At 37.3% G+C, this 22,899-nt stretch overlaps 1 protein-coding gene and 4 non-coding genes across 8 annotated transcripts in view; 3 read left to right on the forward strand and 2 right to left on the reverse strand.

Annotated features, from left to right (window-relative positions):
* Positions 1-253: 253 nt before the first annotated feature.
* Positions 254-325, forward strand: trnaq-cug (transfer RNA glutamine (anticodon CUG)). The gene has a single exon. It is a non-coding gene; the product is annotated as a tRNA-Gln (tRNA).
* A 402-nt stretch (positions 326-727) lies between these two features.
* Positions 728-810, reverse strand: trnal-cag (transfer RNA leucine (anticodon CAG)). Its single transcript has one exon. It is a non-coding gene; the product is annotated as a tRNA-Leu (tRNA).
* A 1,115-nt stretch (positions 811-1,925) lies between these two features.
* trnaq-cug (transfer RNA glutamine (anticodon CUG)) lies at positions 1,926-1,997 on the forward strand. The gene has a single exon. It is a non-coding gene; the product is annotated as a tRNA-Gln (tRNA).
* Positions 1,998-2,395: 398 nt separating this feature from the next.
* trnal-cag (transfer RNA leucine (anticodon CAG)) lies at positions 2,396-2,478 on the reverse strand. Its single transcript has one exon. It is a non-coding gene; the product is annotated as a tRNA-Leu (tRNA).
* A 285-nt stretch (positions 2,479-2,763) lies between these two features.
* The window catches only part of zgc:162472 (transcription factor TFIIIB component B'' homolog), a 34,217-nt gene continuing 14,081 nt past the window's right edge, over positions 2,764-22,899 (forward strand). Inside the window, exons 1-15 of one of the 4 annotated variants that reach the window (XM_028462947.1) lie at positions 2,764-2,865; positions 5,994-6,223; positions 6,313-6,949; positions 9,623-9,726; positions 9,813-9,878; positions 11,135-11,293; positions 11,370-11,503; positions 12,368-12,462; positions 12,544-12,598; positions 13,372-13,506; positions 15,427-15,648; positions 16,476-16,542; positions 16,628-16,793; positions 16,884-16,993; positions 22,471-22,834. In XM_028462947.1, the coding sequence (XP_028318748.1) occupies positions 6,000-6,223; positions 6,313-6,949; positions 9,623-9,726; positions 9,813-9,878; positions 11,135-11,293; positions 11,370-11,503; positions 12,368-12,462; positions 12,544-12,598; positions 13,372-13,506; positions 15,427-15,648; positions 16,476-16,542; positions 16,628-16,793; positions 16,884-16,993; positions 22,471-22,834 (2,538 nt within the window). In that variant the 5' untranslated portion in view covers positions 2,764-2,865; positions 5,994-5,999. Of the gene's footprint in view, positions 2,866-3,639; positions 3,779-5,993; positions 6,224-6,312; positions 6,950-9,622; positions 9,727-9,812; positions 9,879-11,134; positions 11,294-11,369; positions 11,504-12,367; positions 12,463-12,543; positions 12,599-13,371; positions 13,507-15,426; positions 15,649-16,475; positions 16,543-16,627; positions 16,794-16,883; positions 16,994-22,470; positions 22,835-22,899 lie in introns of those variants that run through there. The other 3 variants (XM_028462949.1, XM_028462950.1, XM_028462948.1) reach the window with 3 other exon arrangements.

The raw sequence follows: 22,899 nt of genomic DNA on the forward strand, positions 1-22,899 counted from the left end.
TTATTTGAATAACAGACACAAAATGTTACATTGATGATGATTTAACCTCATTTAATTAACTTATAGTAAATACTTTTCCTGACTTTCTAATTATGTTTTTCAAATTATGAATTCATATTTCAACATTGTTATGAGATAATGTGTACTATTTATAGACGAGACACCATGTACTGTAACTTTGACAGTTTCAGCGCTGTCCTTTTTCCTGCAGTCCATGAATGCACCATTCAATATTTGTGAACGTGGCAGTATAGGTTCCGTGGTGTAATGGTTAGCACTCTGGACTCTGAATCCAGCGATCCGAGTTCAAATCTCGGCGGGACCTTAGTTTTTTTTTTTCAGAAAATACAATGCATTTCAATTCCATTGTGTTTTTGGTGAGATTACATTCAGAGGCAAATTAAAACTATGCAAACACGTGCCTACGACCAAGATTTCCATTTATTGGAATTTGCTGAAAATTCTTTTCCTAAGTTTGGAAAAAAAAAGTGTGTGGCTCATTAGTGAACGTGATGTTTGGTGTGAATTACGGAATTCTGACGCTTAATAAACTGCATGTTGAGTTCACACATGTGAACTAAATTTTAGACTTAGACTTTATTTATTGTCATTCAAACTTGAACTTTACAGATACATATATATATATTTATGTGTAAGATTCCTTACACATAAACACCAGTAAATACAAATGTATTTATTACTAATACTTTCCAAACAAAAAGCTTCTTGTCAGAAGTGGGATTCGAACCCACGCCTCCAGGGGAGACTGCGACCTGAACGCAGCGCCTTAGACCGCTCGGCCATCCTGACACATTTAAGTAACGACGATAAACGTTTCGAATACCTCACAAATGCAAAGTGAAACCGGGTTCTTTTTTTGTAGTTTTCCTGCTTGCAATCACATCAAATTTCGTCCGACAAATAACAGAAATGCACGATTATGTATGAGTGTATCTTGTTTTGGATGTCCTCTGGTAGTTTTTCCTGAAATAAATACGAATGTCTATCATTGATATAGCTTTGCTATCTTTGCTCGCCAATTCACAGAACTACGTTACCCACAATCCCATTCACTCATGCAATATCTTGTCATTGGAGAAAATGGTGGACTGGCGTTTGCACGGCCAACGCTCTTGACACGCAGAAAACCGCACAGGAAAGTTTTTGCCACGTCTGTCCATTGACTTTGTATATAATCTGGACGCACGAACATTTTGTTTCGCATCTGGTGTGAACGCAGCATAATGCTAGATTATGACCAGCCCTGTGACTGCACACAGTTGTCTACAAATTCACTTTTCTCATACCTATATCATGGTGGAGCCAGCAGAAAAAGAAAAAAAAAAGCAGAGAAGACTTTTGTCTGAGGAACGGAGCAACTCCATGCAATCACAGCTCAGCAGCAATCACACACACTTGCAACCCAGCGCTCCATCAGGCAGCACACACACATATCCATCCCAACTTTCTGGACCAATCATATTTGGGATTACTTGCTTATTGCCAAACATCATCAGCTGTGGTTGAAAGGTCACTACCAAGGCAAGAATATGTTTTTTCAGTACTACTGAATGAAAATGGTGGGTAATACTGTGTTATTTCAGTGTTATATAATACAATATACCCTTGTAATATCTAGTACTATACATATAAACTTACAATATACTCCAATTTATTTGAATAACAGACACAAAATGTTACATTGATGATGATTTAACCTCATTTAATTAACTTATAGTAAATACTTTTCCTGACTTTCTAATTATATTTTTCAAATTATGAATTCATATTTCAACATTGTTATGAGATAATGTGTACTATTTATAGACGAGACACCATGTACTGTAACTTTAACAGTTTCAGCGCAGTCCTTTTTCCTGCAGGCCATGAATGCACCATTCAACATTTGTGATCGTGGCAGTTTAGGTTCCGTGGTGTAATGGTTAGCACTCTGGACTCTGAATCCAGCGATCCGAGTTCAAATCTCGGCGGGACCTCAGTTTTTTCAGAAAATACAATGCATTTCAATTCCATTGTGTTTTTGGTGAGATTACATTCAGAGGCAAATTAAAACTATGCAAACACGTGCCTACGACCAAGATTTCCATTTATTGGAATTTGCTGAAAATTCTTTTCCTAAGTTTGGAGAAAAAAAAGTGTGTGGCTCATTAGTGAACGTGATGTTTGGTGTGAATTACGGAATTATGACGTTTAATAAACTGCATGTTGAGTTCACACATGTGAACTAAATTTTAGACTTAGACTTTATTTATTGTCATTCAAACTTGAACTTTACAGATACATATATATATATTTATGTGTAAGATTCCTTACACATAAACACCAGTAAATACAAATGTATTTATTACTAATACTTTCCAAACAAAAAGCTTCTTGTCAGAAGTGGGATTCGAACCCACGCCTCCAGGGGAGACTGCGACCTGAACGCAGCGCCTTAGACCGCTCGGCCATCCTGACACATTTAAATAACGACGATAAACGTTTCGAATACCTCACAAATGCCAAGTGAAACCCGGTTCTTTTTTTGTAGTTTTCCTGGTTGCAATCACATCAAATTTCGTCCGACAATTAACAGAAATGCACGATTATGTATGAGTGTATCTTGTTTTGGATGTCCTCTGGTAGTTTTTCCTGAAATAAATACGAATGTCTATCATTGATATAGCTTTGCTATCTTTGCTCGCCAATTCACAGAACTACGTTACCCACAATCCCATTCACTCATGCAATATCTTGTCATTGGAGAAAATGGTGGACTGGCGTTTGCATGGGTCCCGCTGCTTAAACATTCGGCGTTGATTAATACCTTGTTTCTTCCTCAAAACTTGTTTTCGTCCCGAACAGGTATGTAATACGGAGTAGTATGACACGCATTTATACAGTAAAACACAAAAATATTACTTTTGGGTTTATTTTACGAATCCTACCGGAAAATTCTGACTGAAGCAGCTTTTCAGCTCAGATTTGGTCTTAAACGGTCATGTTGTGGTTTTCTTGTTGGTTTATGTTTTGTGGACGTAGCTTTCTTTGTCTTGGTTGTGTTAAGTTAGATGTTTATGCACTGTAACATCCTGCTGAACTGCCTCAAAAACAATAAACAACTTGCATGTTTATAATAATGTTACAGCATTTCTTCAGCCTTTAACCAGCCTGAATGAGTTCTCACGATTTATTATTACATGTGGCTTAAATACTGTGAAGTTTTAGACATTTTTTTTTTTGAAATACTAAGTCTAATATCATCTATCCATCTATTTTCAGACCCGCTTGTTCTTGTTTTTCAGGGTAGTGCTGATTTCTAAACGTCACCGTCAAACAGCTGGGTTTCCATTACAGATTTTCGCAGAATAAAAGCGATGTTTCTAAATGTCGACAAAATAATTGCGCTTTAAACTTTGTATTGGGCTGAAGCATAGTGAAATCTCATCCCGCGAGACTTTTTATTTTAAGTATAACGCTAAAAAATATCCCGGTCTCCTTTTCGGTCCACACGTGCCGCGTCATGAGACGTCACTTCCTGTGACGTGTTTTTGCGTTTCCGTTTAAACTTCATAGCGAAAAAACGTTTCAGCGTTGAGGTTTTTTTCTCCCGAAATTTGTGTGTTTCCATCACCAATACTTATTTTATCAAGAATTTGCGCATTTCTGCGGGTAGTGGAAATGCAGTGACTGACAGATCACCTATGTTTAGATGAGTCATCTTATTAATACTTACTGGTTTTGCTTTATTTGAACCATCAGGCTATAATAGTTTTTGGTACGTATTCATTTTTGAAAATTAGTAATGTATGTATGATTGGAATCAATGGTGTATGACATTATTATTGAAAAATGAATTACAATATAAATTATCCATGCATTAGTTAAAAAAAAAACAAACCAAACAACAAAGTGTCTATTGATACGGAAACATATCAATAGCCCCCGGGACTATGGGTTCGTTTTCCGGACCTTTTCTACATAAGCGTAATATGCCTGTGTTTTTTCACCGTGTCAATGTGGCTGAGTGGTCTAAGGCGCTGAACTCAAGAAATCTTCCTTCTACTGCCGTGGGTTCGAATTCTGCTTTTGTCTATATGTTTATATCATTTTAACATATTTAACACAGCAATATTCACCTTTAAAAATACATATATGAAAAAATATATATATTTTAGGATATTTCCTGGGTAAGGGATAGAGTTAGGATTAAAAATATATTAATGAAAAAAAATGATATTTTAGGGTATTTCCTGGGACAGGGTTAGGGCTGAAATAAAAGGATTAGCACGGTAGCTAAAAATAAATCTGAGCTAAAATAAAACTGACGGAAATTTAGGTCACGTGGTGCACCTATCACGTCACCTAAACTGGCCAATGAGGGGCGTATGAATGGCAGTCTATTCATATGCTTCCGTATCAATAGCCATGGCCAAAAAGCAATGCAATACCGAGTCTTCACCTCCAGAGAAAGTGAGTAGGTGTGGGGAGAAAAGTATTGATTCCCGATATATTGCGATTTTTTTAATGGAAATATTAAAAATCAGTTTTCCTCCACGGAATTGGACATTTAAGATTTAATTAATTTGTTTAATTTTAAAATTTCTTCATATGTGGTCATAGGTTAACACTACATGTAGTGAAGTGCACTTTAATGTATAAATGTCTAGAACTCAATATAACAGGGTTCTCACCAAGAATTTTTCACAGCACAGGGTGCGTGGTGGGCGAGCGAGCGCTGTTGGTGCAGGCAATTTGGAAATGTGTAATTTTTTGAGGGCCAAAATTAGTGAAATAAGTTTTTGTTACTTTGTTACTGCCTTACTTTTAGGGGTGTGCCATCTAAGGGACTTCACAATTCGATTCGATCTCGATTCGGGATGCTACGATTCGATTAAATCAATGATTGTTACAATATTAACAATTCTCACAATGTTTTATGCATCTTTTTTCTTTTCCTCACTTTGTGGCTATTTCATACTTTTAAACAAGGTATATGTGTCAGTATCCATTCATTAAAGTAACCAAACACATGTATCACTATTAGGGATGTAACGATTCACTCAACTCCTGGTCCGATTCGATTCATGATACTGGGTTCACGATACGATTCTCTCACGATTTGAACTTTAAAAGAAATCCCATATCAAAGAAATAATATAAATAAACAAACTATGGCTTTAGTTCTCTCTCTCTTTTGTTTCTCCATTTCCTCTCTGAGCCCCTCTTACCTTGGATTTCACATGATTTCACACTTCTGATTTAAAACGCGGTGGTGCGTCCTGAATTTCAAATTTTAAATAGATAGCGCTCTCTGCTGTTAAAAAAAAAAAGTTTTTAAAAAAGTTCTGTGATTTCAATTTCAGAGTATCGATGTGAACCGGAGCACCTTTGAATCGATTTTTACATCCCTAATCACTATTATGTTTATATCAAATCACCAAATCCAACAGTAATCATGTTACAAAAGAAATAAATATATTTGAAAATAACAAAAATATTAGCTTGTTCAGCTAATTCAGTCTGATATAACACAAGAGCTTATTCAGTAAAAATAAAGACTTCCAAACAAAACAAATGAGTAGCATAAATCCCAGGGGTCGGTGGCCAACATCACCACCGACCCATTGCGGCAACTGTCGTGGTTCGGTCCCCGTGTCGGGGCACACTGAGGACAGTCCGTGAGGGGGCACCAATATCTGCTCTCCGTCCCCGCCGAAAAATGTATATGGTGTCAGTGAGTATTTATTAGTGGAGTACCTATACCAGGCTTGAGTAACGCTCTTAAATACATTCAACATCATGACCCCTCATCAATTGATTAGATTTGATTTAATTTTATTTCGAACATGAACGCAACAGCAGTGTAATTACCACAATGATAATGATAATAATAATAATAATAGTAAAATTTTGTACAGAATGTTATAGTTAATGGATTTAACTAAAAGAAAAACCCTTTTGATTAATTCAAGATGCAATGTTTTTTCCAGATCAAAATGTTTCGCAGATCAAGATTTAGTGTACGGCCGAACGTTTCCTCATTAGGAAGAGCATGTGGAGCAGCAACGGCAGTAACAACAACAGCAGCATCCCAGGAAAGTCCTTCAGCATCTACAGAGGTCAGTGACACCCCAAATGAAGCAAGTGACAACAATCCTGCTGTGGTTGTGACAGAGGAGAAGTCTGACGTGCCCCCGTCGGAGAAAGTTGCAGCGTCAGGGTAAGTTAGCGCTAGTCATGGACATACGTCTCTGTTTGTGTGTATTGTAACAAGCATGTCCCGCTTTTTTTTTTTTTACTTTAATTAAGGAACAGCAGCAATCAGAATGGGGAAGGTTCTGCTTCTTCTGCAGCAGTCCAGAGACGAAAGCGATTTTCAGTCAAGCCCAGAGTGACCCCCGGTCGTCCTGCACCCCTCCCACGTTTGCCTAAATCTCCAGTCAAAGCAGCTCCTGAGAGTCCAGCGGAGGTGTCCATTTCCAGCCTCGACAAATCACCACCAAACGCATCCAGGCAAACGGGCAGTACTGCATCAGTTCAGGGACTCCTGTCTCCTAGGCGACAAAGCCCTTCAGAAGGATGCAAACCGCTCCGATTCCAGTCCAGACCTGCGGTCATCTCATCTGAGAGTATAATCAACGAGTCGCCTGTGAAAACCAGTCCGTCAGCCGACAAAAGCAAACAAGCCGAGACCCCGTCAGGCAGTCACATCAAAGACCCTCCCCCGGTTAGAGGACCAGACAAAATACCACTCTCGCTGCCAGACAGAGAAGCTGCTGAAATATCTGAAAAAGCCAGAACTTTGGTAACGTCTAAGACCACGCTGTCACTTACGCCGTCCGCCTACTCGTTGAGTCGACTGCTCAACAGTCCATCAGACCTACAGAGGCTTGTAAAGGCGCAGAAGCTTCGAGAGCTGCTCAAAGAGGAAAAGCGCAAAGAAAAGGTGACTTCAGGTCTTTACGTGGGACACGACTGCTCTCATTTATCAACCGTTTGTATGTTCAGATCTGAGCGTACAACGTGCGTTCGACCATATTCACACAAGCTTTGGTATTTATCAGTTTTGACGTGAGCGTACGTTACAATCAGATTTCACGTCAGGTCTCACCTCGTGTACGCAAATCTGAGTGTGGGTTTGTGTTGCAGCAGCAAAATCAGGTTGAGTCTGAGAATAATTATTAAACTAACAGCTGCCATTCCAGCATAAGCAGACACACATTCAGAACAGGTCAAAACAGATTATTAAAATTAATTAAACAAAATAAAATTAATTTTCTTGCCTCGTCGTGCAGCAAGGTTGGGGTCAATTATAATTATAATTGCGTAATTGATAATTATGATAATGGCATGATAATCATTGCAATTGTAATTTTAAAAATCTGTTGCTGTTGTAATTTTAATTCAATTGTAACTGACTTTAGATAATTGACTTTGTGATTGTAATTGCCATGAAAATTCTATAAAAATGGTCAATTATAATTTAACGCTAAATTGGGGAACTATGTTACAGTTCTATGTACAGTTCTACACATATGTAGATAAAGCTAGGTTAGGTGATTTTCTCCAGATTAACTTTTTACATTTTTGGTTGAAATTGTCTTTATGTCCTACCAATTCTTGCCCTACCAATTGCACCTCAACACACCTCCCCCCCGGAGGGTGCGACCACCACTTCCACCCTCTGGAGCTATTGCGAAAGAAAAGAACAAAAAAAGGAAAAAGAAATTGTCTTTATGTCCTGTCAGAAATTAAGATCTTATGTTCTCTGAAAAAGGAACTAAGAAAATCTATCAACAGTAGCAGCTGTAAACCTGTAATAACTTCACGTCTCCCTGCTCGTTCTCGTTCTTCGCATGCACGAGCTCACACTGAAAGCGTGTCACCGCTGACAGTTAAAACAGAGTTTTTGATCATGTATTTAACACATATAATGGTAAAGTTTCTTGTTTACTTACTGTTGAATGAGACATGAGACAGCAAAGTTTCTACACAATACAAGCGATGAGCTGAGGTCTGCTTCTGCAACAGCTGTGCTCATGCATGTGAGACGGAGCACAGAGGGGAGGGGGTAAAGGCGGAACCGTTGGGGAGGCTACATTCAAAATCATACTAGCTTTTGAAAATCGCCTACCCTACCTTTAACAATTATTAATATATGTTTCATATCAAGCTTTCTCACATTTTACCATTAAAAAAAATAAAAAAATAAATTGAATGGTACACTGATACAAAAAAGACTCAGATGCCCACACTAAAAATATTACAGCCTATATTTTTATTGATTAGGAAGCCTAACAAGGTAACCAATAGATAGGAAAGAATTAAGTTTATAGATACTTATTTTCAGTGTATTTTACAGCTGATTTAGGACCCGTTGTCATAAGAGATGCTAACAGAAAGCTAACACATGATGAAGGTTCACTTTTATTAGGTTATTTATTTCAGGTTCAGTAATTGTGATATAATGGTGCTCATTGTTATCGTAATTGAACATGGATAATTGAAGACGTAATTGTAACTGCAAAATAGATATAAACGTCACATACATGCGTCTCTCCAGGATTAGGGGTGAGTATTGGTAAGGATGTTGCAATACAATACGTATCGCAATACTTGGGTCACGTTACAATATTATTGCAATATATTGCAATATTCTACCCCGTTAATATCAAAATTAAACGTGGAGATGAAAAATCAAGTTGCTGTATATGTTCATCAGAAGATATTGATCATTCAGAGGACAAATTGAGTCAAAATTATTTGCTTCAAAACATCCTATCTATTATTTATTATTAGTGTTTTTGCACATTTTTACTGAAAAAAGAAGATGCGGTGTTACACTTTCATCATAAAACAAGTTTCTTTTCACCGAAACTACTGTTTCAAAGTAACCATTACAATATAATGACAGCATTGTAACAACTGTAAGTGAAAACATTAAGGATAAATATTGCAGGCATTACACACTGCCATCAGAAAATCAAGTGCATCAAGTAACCATTGCAACACATTGAAAGCACTGTAGCCACTGAAATATTATATTAAGTAATTTTTTTTTAAAATTAAATCGATTTTTTTAAAATAAAAAAATAAATTTAAAATCTGCACCCAAAAAATTGCGATATATCGTGAAATAGATTTTTATTTTCACACCACTATTCAGAATCTCTGCTGTGAAGTTTGCAGCGCACACGGGGGCAGACGTCACCTGCTCAGTAGCTGATCCTCTTCCACAAAGCATTTAAATTTGGTTTTCACACGTTCAAAAATCACATCTTTTGTTTTGTTCCGCCTCAAATGTGAAGATGCTGATTTCCGTCTTGGAAAAAGTTTCTTTTCTTGTTTGACTTGAGTAGGCGGGGCCTCCGAAACAGGAGGGTGTAACAAGTTAATGACGATCTAATTCAGCGGCCGCATTTATCAACACCCGATCATTTGTACGCTGGGATTGGTCAAATACGAATGTTTCAGGAATCACACAGGTCCTTCTGTACGAACAAACGTGCACTCAAATTTACACCCGTTTTCACGCAAGGTTGATAAATGAGGGCCAACATCATTTTCATCTCAGCATTGGAATTCTAATGTTTATTGTAATTGTAATTTCCTGTTGCAGACTCGAAAGAGGGAAAAGACTCGAGCAAAGGAATACTCTTTAGATCCCAGCAAAATGACAATGAGTGATCTTATTCATTATCTTCCAACGTCAAACCCCATGTTGTGAGTATTTTGCAAGTTTGTCACTTTAAAGCTTGATATCAAGGAATTCAATATTTTCTCACTGGAGGATTTTTCTTATTTTGCAGGACTTGTTTAGAAGATTCAAGCCAAGAAAACGAGACGGTGCTGCCAGCTTCACCAGAACCACAAAAGTAAGCACCTAAACATCCCCCTTTGTTATCCAAAATTTTGCATCAGATTTTCACGTGTACGCCTTTTTTGGTCTGTACTTTTGATAATTTTTTAAATAAATGGGGTTTTCATTTTAGAGCCGTCCCAAACGATTATTTATTAAGCAATTAATCTAATGATGATTTTTTCAGGTAACAATTATTTAACATCACGTGATCAATGCTATTTTTCTCAAACCATCTCTTGTTAAAGATTAATCGTAAGGCAGTTAATAGGTGTCACGGTTCATATCGATACTCTGAAAATTGAATCACAGTACATTTTTAAACATTTTTATTTATCCTTTTCTTGTTTGGACTATGTCACTCACACTGCTTAGGGCCCCCTGGCCACTAGAGGGCCCCAACCTGGCAACCCCACTTGCATGTTACTGGTACTGCTGTGCATTGCGCACATCAACACTGCAGGGCGCATTTCCAGTAATCTATGCAGCCATGCATTTGTTTGTATGGTAATTACAAACTGGCAACCTAGAGAGTGATGATGGCCTTGCCACAATTGGTCAGCTCATTGTAAGCAAGTAGCGTGGAAGAAAATGCCTGATACAAACAACATCACTCATCATGTTGAAGATAATTTATCCGTCCAGAAGCGTAGGTGTGTCAAACATGTTCATAAATGATTCCTTACCCCTTTAGTACCAAAAGAATATCTGTAAAAGTCGTTTTTCTATTAGCTCTGTCTGCTAGCGCGTAGCATCTCTTCTTCACTGCTAGAATAGCTGCATGCCAACGACCACTGGGTTACCAGAGCCCTCTGCTGGTTGAAACAAATAACTCCTGTAAATGCAGTACACTGACTGTTTTTTTTTAATCCATTTGTTGAGGTACAAAATAAATTTTCAGTCACACTTTTAAAAAGAAAAGAAACTATTATGCAGTTTTGCATTTTTTACCATAGAACCAAAATTTAAATGAATAGGCTTCTTCTTCATTTGTATTATTTCTTTCTTCATTTCATTCAGGATTTATTTTTAGTTAAATTGCATTGTTTTGAATAGTTTATCAAGGGATTCTTTTGACAATGGAAGATAAAGATGAATAATATTTTTCAGTCATCATTTGTCTACAGTCTCATTGTGTAAAATGAAAAAATCGTATCTTGAACCCACTATTGTGAATGGAATCATACTCTAGGTTTTATTTCCATAAATGTGTGAATTTCCAATTGAAAACTCTTTGGTCAGTTTTTCAATGTTTTCTCCCCATCTTTGTAGGCCCACAGAGGAAGTCAAACAGCCCGAAGTTGCCCCTAAATCTTTGAGTGACGGTGATCCGGAGGAGGAAGATGAAGAGGAAGAGGTGGAGGAGGATGTGCTCATGGTCCCTCAGGTCAAAGTAGCAGAAGATGGCACACTCATCATTGATGAAGAAAGGTCAGTGGATTTTTTTCCTTCTCCCTTTGTTGATAAAACCTTTTGTTGACATTTTTCCTCATCCCGTACGTTTCAGCCTGACAGTGGAGGTGCAGCGAACCAAAGGACCAAACATAGTCGCAGATCGAGATCCTATATTTGAGCGTGGCTCGACCACAACTTACTCCAGTTTCAGAAAAGGAAGCTACACCAAACCATGGTCCAGTGAAGGTAGCGATAATATTCAGATAAATTCTACAAATCTGCACCAAATTCATATTCCTTCCTGTAGGGATGTAACGATTAATCGTAAGGCAGTTAAAAATCGATTCATAGGTATCACGGTTGATATCGATTTTCTGAAAATTAAATCGCAGTACTTTTTTTAACCAGCAGAGGGCGCTATCCACAAGTGTAGGTGGCAGGCGGAGTCTAATGCTTTCTTTCTGGCTGCCTTCTACTCTTAAATATGTTAATAAATGATTCATTACCCCTTTTGCACCGAAAGAATATCTGTAATATTACCTGAATATCTGTAAAAGTCACGTTTTTCTATTAGCTCTGTCTGCTAGCATAGCTTCTCTTCTTCACTGCAAGATAGCTGCATGCCAACCGACCACTGTGTTACCAGCGCCCTCTGCTGGTCCAAACAAATGTGACGTAAATCAGTGCAATCACGTTTTTTTTTTTTTTTTTAAGTCCAATTGTTAAGGCACAAAATACATTTTCAGTTGCACTTTTAAAAGAAAAAGAACTATTATGCAGTTTTGCATTGTTTATTATAGAACCAGAATTTAAATTAATAGGCTTCATTTTCATTTGTATTATTCCTTTATTTATTTAATTCAAGATTTATTTTTAGTTAAATTGCATTGTTTTGAATAGTTTATCAAGGAATTCTTTTGACAATGAAAAATAAAAGGAAAATAATACAGTATTTTCGAGTTTTTTTCCCAAAAAAAAAATTTGTCTACAGTTTCATTTTGTAAAATAAATCGTGAGAGAATCGTATCGTGAACCCAGTATCGTGAATCGAATCGTATCGGGAGTTGAGTGAATCGTTACATCCCTACCTTCCTGTATGGTTTGTTACAGAGACGGATATGTTCTTTCTGGCTGTGAGTATGGTGGGGACGGATTTCACCATGATCTGCCAACTTTTTCCACACCGAGCTCGATCAGAGATAAAGGTGTGTTCATCTATATCCAATCTGCAACCAATCTGATTTATTGAAACACTGAAGCCTCATCTTCTTGTTTTTTACTTTCAGAATAAATTCAAGAAAGAAGAGAGAGAAAATTCCTGGAGGGTTGACAAAGCTTTCAGTAAGTATTCAGAAGCGTGTTCAAGTATTTAAAAACAATACGACATTATCGTTTTTATTAAAGTTCGTGTAAAGCAGGAATACATTTGTGTGATGAGTTGTCGCCACAGAAACGTGTGTCATTGACCACTGAGCCAAATTTGAAAGATGAAAAAATCGTTAAGTATATAAAATTAGGTCTCAAAATCATAGAAAAGCAAGCATATCTCTTTGTTCTCAAACACTGGGGGCAAGTCAGTTAGAGGCGGAACCACGCCCACGCATGAAAAGGGCACCGCCTCCGTGTATTAACCCTAACCCTAGGGCAGGGAGCAGTGTGAAAGACCAAAAAACAGGAAAAATCCAAAAATGCTTGGATTGGACCAAACGAGGTGTCAGCAGAAAGGTCTTCTCCGCCCGATTCCAATATGTGTATCCTTCATTTCATTGAAAATATGGCACCAGCGGACGTGTTTTATTCTTTTTAGTCTGAATATGTGTGTTGTTTCTGGTGTCCTTCAGCAGCAGGGTCAGGTTAATGCTAATGATGGCTCCGTTACGTAATGTGGCCATGATTTCTGACTTGCCCATTAAATCCTGAACACAGAAATTTGAAACACATTTTGCGAAGCTTAGCTCCATATTTACATTATAAATGGTTGAATGGCTTTGTGCATGTTTTAAGGAATACATTTATGACCTATTTAATGTGTTTATTAGAAAATATCAGAATTTGCTTTACATGGACTTTAAATGAACCAATTTATTTTATTTTTTTTTTTTACTATTTTGCAGAAGAGAGGCGTCAACTGGACATAGAGTACTTCTCCAAGCTGCTCGAAAAAATCATGGATTATCAGAAGAACAAAAAAAAACTGAAATCACTGGAAAAGGCAAATGCCCCAAAGAAGAGGCGCAAGAAAGCAAAAGGTAAGTCCAACTTTTTGTGTTCATCAGTTACGCTGCATTGTATTCTACATGCATTAGTAGGGCTGGCTCTAGAATTTCCACATTAACGGAATCACAGACGGAAGCAAAACATCTCATTAGAGCTACAGAAAATCAGTGGGGAAAAATTGGCTGTTGTTGTAAATGAGTCCACCGATGCCAGGGAGTATAGAGCCTTAAACATTGTAGGTTAATGATAACTTGATAGCTTCTAATACTGTAAAATATTCTAGTCCCTAGTGGTGAAATAACTGATGCATCCATGTGTCCATTTATTTTCGTCTCATCATTACGTCCTGGAATGATGTCATCAGGATAATTTAAATTAAGTTGATCAAAATGTAATCAATAAAACTGCTCAGATTCAGTAAACTATTGATTCCTGAGGAGGAATTGGGTGACGTTATTAATGCTGCTTTCATACATCTTTATAAGACATATAAATAATTAAAATGGAGCAGTCAGAATAATCCATGTCAGTACAACTTTTAGTACCTTTTAATCGTAGTTCACACGTGGTTTTAAATTTCATTTTTGTTTAATTATGGTTTTGTTTTTATTATTATTTTGTTTCCTCACAGAAGTTGAAAACCAATATTTTCTGAAAAAATTGATAAAATATTTGTAAGAAAAATCTGGAATTAAAAAAAATAATTATTGTGGAAAACACAGAATTAGGAAAAAATAAAATGGATTTCATCAGGCCCTACATTCGTACCATATTTTCCGGACCATAAGTCACACCAGTATGCACATAGATGGCTTTCCAAGAAATTGAATTTGTACTTGGAAAAAAAATAAGTCGCTCTGGGCTTCAAGTCACATGCCTGGATGTTATGCTGCGTTCAAACCAGGGTGAAAGCTTCCGCAGGATCGAAAAACGTTTTCCAAATATTCGCTTCACATGCGCGTCTTAAGCGAATGTAAAAGCACCGTCAACCAGACTCCCTTTTTTTTTGACGTCATTGTCAACAAGGACTCTGATTGGCTTTCGCGCCAGCGCGTCACATGAAACATTTGCTGGAGTTCAATAATTTCAACTCAAGCGAATGATGACTGTCACGCAAAATTGGGATCGAACCACACCACAAAAAATTGTGATATTATTTTTTTTCCATATCGCCCACTCCGAGTTCACTGCATTCCTGTGGAAATTCTACAATCTTCTACAAACACCTGCTTTTCCTCACTGCTCAATGTCTGCATTTCACTCTATTTACTGCTTTTTATGCAAATATTTTACTGTCATCGGTAAGGGTGCAAGGAAAAATTGATTCGCCGATATATTGCAATATATATTTTATTGTACGATTATCATAGTGATCCAAGAAAAAGTCCAAATTGATTTTTTTAATTATATTTTTTAACGAAAAAAACAATTTAATTACTACTACTTCACTCCTCAATGCATTTTATGTGTATTTATTTTTTTTGTTTTTAAGAATTTAGGAATTATCAGAATCTGTAAAAAAAGCAAAAGTTAAACTTTTGAGAAAAATATAATCTGACTGGTTGATAAACTTACCACTTGTTTTTGATATTGGTACTTGAATTGCGGTTAGTTATCATTTACTTGTTCTGATAAGTTTAAAAGAAAAACATGAAATAAGTTGTATTTTTTGTGCTTTGTAATTTGTACTTGTAAAGGTGAATTTTGTAATTATTGATATTGCGATATATCACAATGTATATTGTATAGTTTAGTACTGGGATATATCGTATCGTGACATGCAGAAGTTTTTACAATTCACTTTTTTTTTCACTAGATGGTGCTGAAAAATTCAGTTTGATCTCTGTCTATATGTGCTTCTTTAATTTTAAATACAACAACTGTAGGACAATACGTTAAGGATACTCAGTGGTTTGTCTGAGATCAAAACTCTTTTGTCTCTCCAATTTTAGCCTCTGGTAAAAAATCTGCAAAGAGGCTGAGTGACGTGGAAGAAGAGGACGACGAGGAAGAAGAGGAAGTACTTCCTGACTTTGAGGAGGAAGTAGAGAAAGAAAATGAGGATGTTTGTAATGAGGGTGGAGCATCTAAAAGAAAGAAGAAAATAAAAAAACTAACCGAGGAAGAGGCAGAAGAGCCAAGTTTAAAGAAAATCAAAAAAGCAGAAAGTAAAGGTAGGACACTGTCGTTGTTCAATGACATGTTCATATTTTGCTTAAAAGCTTTTAAATTTACTTATTAGAAGATCTGTACTTAGGAATACACCATATTATGCACCGTATTGTAGATGTGGAAACTTTTATCAGAACGGCGGCCACAAAAATGTGTGTGTTTAATCGAAGGGCCACATTATGTACATTCATGGCAGCATTCAGTGTAATGACCAATCTGAGCATTAACACAGGAAATAAAAATAGTTTTTAGAGTAATTTTGTGTGTTTTTCTTTCATTCTGTGTATGTTGTTTTGTGTATGGTTTATTATGTGCTTTTCTGTTGTCCTTTTGTGTATTTTTCCTATAAACTGTGTAAACTGGAGTTGTATTGTGTATGTGTTATCATTTGTGTGTTTTTTTTTTTGAGTCTTTTTTGTGAGTATTTCTGTTGTTTCGTTTGTTTGTAGTACTGTGGGTTGGCAGACTCATTTTTTGGGTGTTTTTCTTGTCCGTTTGTGTACTTTTGTTGTAATTTTCTGCAATTTTGTATGTCTTTTTTTTGCAGTGTTTTTGTGTAATTCTGTTGTCGTTTTGTTAATCTTTGATTTTGTGTGTTTCTGGAATATTTTCTGTGTTTTTCTTGTCTTTTACTGTATTTTCTGTAGTGTTGTAATTTTTTTTGTATATTTTAGTGTATTTTAATATAATTTTGTGCGTTTACTTTGGGGGGGCCAAATGGGGGCCGCCATCCGCCAGTTGACTACGTCTACCATAATGATTATACTGGTTGTTGTTTTTCACTTTGAAGACTTTCCTGCCAACTTAGATTTTGTCTTGTCCTTGTCAGGTGAGGATGGCGTATTACCACACGACGCTGAGGAAGCACTTCCTGAGGAGCACACAACTACAGACATGTAACAAGCCCTTAAAAGACGATTTTAAAAAATGCACTTTTGTGTTTTCATTTGCACTAATAATGATCTTTTTTAATATATTCAGATGTGAAAAACCCATAGAGGACAGTATTAGCAAGGGCACTTTAATCAAACCAGCTCAACTTTCTCGAGGAAGAGCACCGAAACCTCTCCTGCATCTCAGAAGCAAGTATGCCATGAAGCCCCCGAAGGTGGATGGAAACGGCAGCGATGCAGTCCCCATATTGCAGGTAGTTGTGTTTCAGTTTACAGGCTTGTGTGATGTTATTTCTGTATGTTTACATTTCATGTTATAGAAGGTTGTGTTACTATCATTTTAGGAAGACAAGGAGACGTCACCCTACGGTAAAGCTAAAGTTAGCGAAGCAGTCAGTGATGGCACTTCCTCTGAGGAAGAGGAGATTGTCGTCAAACCCCCAAAGCCTACCAGGTACTAGAGATAGGCGATATCGACTACAAAGATTATCCTGATAATTTTTGGTATTTATCATAACAATAAATAAAAGAGTTCACAACTTAAAGAGTAGACAGGTTCCTTTCAAAAACACATTTAAATACATCAACACTAGACCCATTAAAAAAGGCTGCAATAGCTGCTGACACAAAGAGCTCATGAGCTGATATTTCATGGAATATATTAGTGCATGTGGATCACTCTATTACTGTTATTGTATATAATTCATTCGTTTCCTAACTTAAAATTAAATTATTTTCTTTAAAAAAGCACATGAAAAGCAAAAACAACTCCATTAGTGTTTTTCCTGGTGCTGAATCTTGTTTATTTTATAGCTTATGATGAGTTACATAAAGTTATGGTTGATAAATAACTCTCTGATTTCCTATAATTAAACCAGATCAAGCTGATGATTTAATCATTCAGTATATTTAGGTCTAATAATCACAATAGTTACATTAGTCTAATGAGACCAGCTTTGTCTTGTGAACAAGTGGAATATAATTAAAAACAATTGCATTTCACAAGTTGGGACGGATGAATAGTGACAATATTATGCTAACATTTATTTCAGACAATGTATGACATGTTTATCTTTTATCCTTCCATACAAGTGTTAAATCTGACCATAAACAAATCGATGGCTCTCTGTGGTTTGACATTAACTCATTCAGTGCCAGCCATTCTCAGATTTTCTACCTCCCTCAGTGCCAGCCGTTTTTGAGCATTTTGACTGATTTTAAAGACCCACAGAATATTTTCTACTATGACTGTCTGAAATCTGACACCAGATTCTGAAAGATTGAAGCCTCTACTTTTCTAAAAAAAAAAAAAACAATTGTTTCTGGCTCGTTTCGTTCTTTTGTAATCAGCTGTTGAACAGAGCAAGTTTTACACAAATCTTCAGTTTCAGAGCAAAAAGCTGAGAAAAAAGCCTTTTTCTAAAAAAACACCCTGTCAGTGACTTTAAAGCAATTTTTTTGCTTTAGTGACAACTCTAACATCTGAACATTGTCTCCTTATATAAAACAAAAAAAAAACACTGAGACAGGGCTTTTGATGGCAAAAATATTATTATTTATCTATCTGGGTCAGAGTTGTATGGATTTCTTACTGTATTTTGGCGTTCCTCCAAGTTTCTCTCCCGTCATTCTGCACACACGCAACTTCCTCTTCTTCCCGGACATGCAGAGTGTCACTGCGTTCCCCGTTCTTTTTATCGTTTCATCTCACCATCGCCACACTATCCATAAGTTCCACACATGCTCTAGTCGAGTGTGTGCTGCTGTGCACTGCTGGGAATGTCAACTCTTGTACATGTCACCTATTATTTTGCTATCTGGCTCACAGGCTGGGGATACCCCCCTCCTCCCGACACGCAGCGATGACCCATTTGGCCCTGTTAGTTGATGGTTTTATCTCACCATCTCAACATTATCAATAATCCACTCAGGTCCACACATGTTCTGTGTTAGTATGTGGAGCTGTGAGCTGCTGGATACGTCACAATATCACTCTGTAGCGCCATAATCTCACTTGTTCCTGTTTCTTCCTCCTTTGCTGGGTAGCATCAGTGGCTAATCTCTCATCTAAAGGTGCACTGCTGCTATCTTCAGGGCACAGTTGGTCACTACAACACCCCACAGCTTAGATATTGATGAGGAACCTCAGCCAGGGTGTTTTCTAGTAATCCCCGTGAAAAAACGCAAAAGACGAGATATCTCGTCAATGGCACTGAACATTTAAATTTCTATTTAATTAACTCATTCAGTGCCAGCCATTCTGAGATTTTCCACCTTTTTAAAGACCCACAGAATATTTTCTACTATGACTATCTGAAATCTGACACCACAAAAATGTTTCTGGCTTGTTTCATTCTTTTGTAATCAACCGTTGAATAGAGCAAGTTTTACACAAATCTTCAGTTTCAGAGCAAAAAGCTGAGAAAAAAAGCCTTTTTGTAAAAAAAAAAAAAACCCTGTCAGTGACTTTAAAGCTTTTTTTTTGCTTTAGTGACAACTCTAACATCTGAACATCGTTTCCTTATATAAAACTAAAAAAAAACACACAGACCGGGCTTTTGATGGCAAAATTATTATTATTTATCTATCTGGGTCAGAGTTGAATGGATTCTTACTGTATGTTGGCATTCCTCCAACTTTCTCTCCCGTCATTCTGTACACACTTAACTTCCTCCTCATCCCAGACATGTCACCTATTATTTTGCTATCTGGCTCACAGGCTGGGGGTATTTTGTATTCTACTAATCCCCGTGAAAAAATGCAAATTGAAGAGATATCTCGTCAATGGCACTGAGCGTTTGGATTTGAAATGATGAGATATCTCATCAATGGCACTGAGTGAGTTAAGGAAAATGTTTTGGAAGAAAATTAAAAGATTTTGTAAGAATTTTGAGGAGGTTTTTTTTTCAACTGTTTAAAGGCCCATGTTACGCTAAATGGACTTTTCTGTGCTTTAAACATTATAAAAGTGCTATTAGGGCTTCATACACATGCCCAATGTGTCCTCAATCGTTAGTTAGAGGATGATTTGCTCCTTTCTTACTGCAGGGCAAGCCCAAACACCTCGCTCCTATTTAATGACGCGTTCCCACTTTGATGACAAATTTGACACGGCACCGAGCTGGAGAATCTAGGCCTCCAGGAAGCTCTCTGCCGTGATTGACATGTAAACAGACACGCCCTCGAATGTGCGCATTGAGCATGAGCTCAGCTACGGAGTGGGTGGGAGGAGGGAGGGCCGTCCTCTGGTCCTACGTCACCCTGCGGGGAGGCGGAAGTCAGTGTCCCGTTTATAGACACGCCCACTCATGAATTTGCATAAGTAGACCGCAAATCAGCCCGTTTGTTTAGAGATGCTCAGAAACTGACTTTTCAGAGGCTAAAACTCTGGAAAACAGGCGAGTTTGGGAAAATAAACCTCAAATACTATGTTTTTGGGCTTCTTAGAACAAATGGAAAAATAGCATGATATGGGATTTTTAACATTAGAAATGACTGCCATCATGGGATTTAAGCACCAGGAAAACTGTGAGCCCCTGCAAATATTGTTGAGTTTTATTTATAGAATAATTCATGTGTTCTCTGTTGTTTTCTCCTGCGGGCTGAATTGGATGCTCCAAAGGGCCGTATTTGGGCCCCAGTCGTTGAGTTTAACACATGTGCTCTAAAGACATCGCCGCACCCCTTTACTCTCCCACACTTAACTCTGCATACCTGCAGGCAACAAGGAGGCCCAACTTGGGACCAGAATGTCTGCACAAGAGCCACAAGATACACAAAATCTGGATGTGGTCACGTCTCCTTTAACTGTTAAAACTCTGAGGACAATAAATAGTAACAGGTACCTTTCCCCAAAGACAGTCTACTTACATCAAACAGATCACCTTCTTCTCCCTTTCTCCTCACTCCTCTCCTTCTCTAGCTAAGCTCATATTGTAAAAATGACTGGATCGATTATTTCCAGTGACCAGCATAGTCGTACAAACCCAGACACGGCCTTCAAGACATTTACGTTCCCTTACGTCCTTACGTTTCTGCAACCCAAACTGATGGAAACACGAGGTTAAAAGGAATAACACAAGTTTCAATTGCTCTTGTTCTTTGCATTGGAATTTGTCTGTATTTGTAATACTCACAATACTTTTCTAGTCTAGATTTTGATTCCTTAGAAATACTTGTGCCTTCTGCAACCACCGGTCCTCATTGTTTTATTTTATTTACTGTTTCCATATTTAGTTCTCTTCTCTTTTCGTTCCTTTAGTTATACTTGTTAATTTCATAGTTAGGATTATTTTAGTGGTTAATTTATTTTGGTTATTCCCTTATTGGTTAATCATGTGTTTTAGTCATAGTTTTTCACTTCACCTGTTTTATAATAAATAGTAAAGTACAATATGGGTGACCGTGGCTCAGGTGGTAGAGGGGTGTCTTCTGATCGAGAGGTTGGGTGTTCGATCCCAGTACCTGACTGTGTCGAAGTGTCCTTGGGCAAGACACTGAACCCTAAGTTGCTCCCAGTGGTCGACTAGCGCCTTGCATGGCAGTCCTGTCCAACTGGTGTGTGAATGTGAGAGTGATTGGGTGAATGAGCTGATATGTAAAGTGCTTTGAGACTGCTTCAGTGTGGTGATAAAGCGCTATATAAATCAAGTCCATTGACCATTTAAAATGTATAGTTTGTGATTATTGTGATCAACCCTAGTTTGAATATAAAGAAACCAACTCTAGCTCTGTTATATATTATAAAGAAATATTCTTAAAAAGTTGCTAATTGTTTTTTTACCTCTTAATTCAAAACAACTCTTCTTAAACCCTCTATAGCTACAAAATAATGTAAATACCTAATGCACAGGTTACCAACCTTTTCCGGGTCGTGACCCCATTTTGATATTGCAAATGTGTTACAAATATAGAGTAGCCAGGATTATTGCACAAAGTGACAAGTGCTCGACCTCAGATATTTTTATACTGCATTTCATTTGAAATAGATTTCAATTTGAGAAAGTTTAAGTATAGGATACAGATATTTGATGTTTGTGTGTTTCACAAAGAACAAGAATTCAATTTATTTATTTTTTAAAATTAATTCCAGGTGACTCCACTTGGGGTTCCGACCCTAAGGTTGAGAAACACTGACCTAATGTATAAATTTGTACGATTTTAGGACAATATGATGAAAATAGATCTTGACATGAATAAAAAATTCTAAAACTTTTTCATTTAAATTACATTTTATTGATATAGAGCAAATTACAACAAAAGTCATTTCAAAGCGCTATCAAAATATAAATATTGTAAGAGAAAAGAAAAAAACCCAACAAATCCACAAGAACAAGCATTAGCGACAGTAGGAAGAAACAGCTTCCTGTTAACAGGAAGAAATCTCCAGCAGAACCAGGTTCAGAGGTGGCAGCCATCTGCTGTGGACAGGAGGACCAACAGAACAGGATAAAGAGATAGAACATCAGAGTGTCCCAGACTAGTTGAGTTGTGAACCACAGATCAGGAACTGCCATCATCAGCTTCACGACACCTGAAACAGAGCAGAGAGAGAAGGGCGAGGAGAAGGCACTGACTGCAGAAAAACATGATACAGGAATACAGTGGAATGAGAATGAATATGTGGTGGACATCAGTGTAAGTAGATAATCTTTCTTTTTAGCTCGTTAGGGAGGCGGCAAATCTCTTCACGTACATTGGTAATTTCCTTGTTGGCATTTAGTTATATGTCTATTGGTGTACCACGGTCTGTAGATGTGGCCATCTTGGACCAGTATTCAACATAGATGGCCTAGTGGTAAATGGTAAATTATTATGACTTTTATATGTTTTAGTTTGTTTAATTTTGTAAATCTCTCAAGATGATGATTTACTAGATTTTTAAGGAATAAGCATATTAAAAGCTTTGATGTGCAATGTTGTCCCTTTCAGATACGGGAGACTTCCCAAACAAACCAAGCCATTGATCATTGAGGACTCACACTCCTCTGCATCAGAAACCCAGCTGACCTCTCAAGTAGGGTCTCCTCCATCTGCAGCAAACACCAAAACCTCGGCCAAGAAGAGAATTTCCACAAAGCCACAGCCATCCAAGGCATCCAAAAAGCCCAAACTCATCACTCTCACAGCTTCTCAGTCCGACTTCAGTGATGAAGAGGGTGAAGATGGGTCAAAGGATGAAGAGTTGGCGTTGGAGCAGCAGCAGCTAGCATACAGCAGTGACTCTGTGTTTGTGCCTGCTAGTCTGCATACGCCTCAGCCTGTTATTCCAGAGGTGGATGAGACCATGGCAGAAGTAAGAGGAACACACATTTATTTGAATGCATGTTATTTACATTTTTTTTTGTTTTTGTTTGTTCA

Source organism: Gouania willdenowi, chromosome 12, assembly GCF_900634775.1.
Source record: "Gouania willdenowi chromosome 12, fGouWil2.1, whole genome shotgun sequence".
NCBI classification, from domain to species: domain Eukaryota; kingdom Metazoa; phylum Chordata; class Actinopteri; order Blenniiformes; family Gobiesocidae; genus Gouania; species Gouania willdenowi.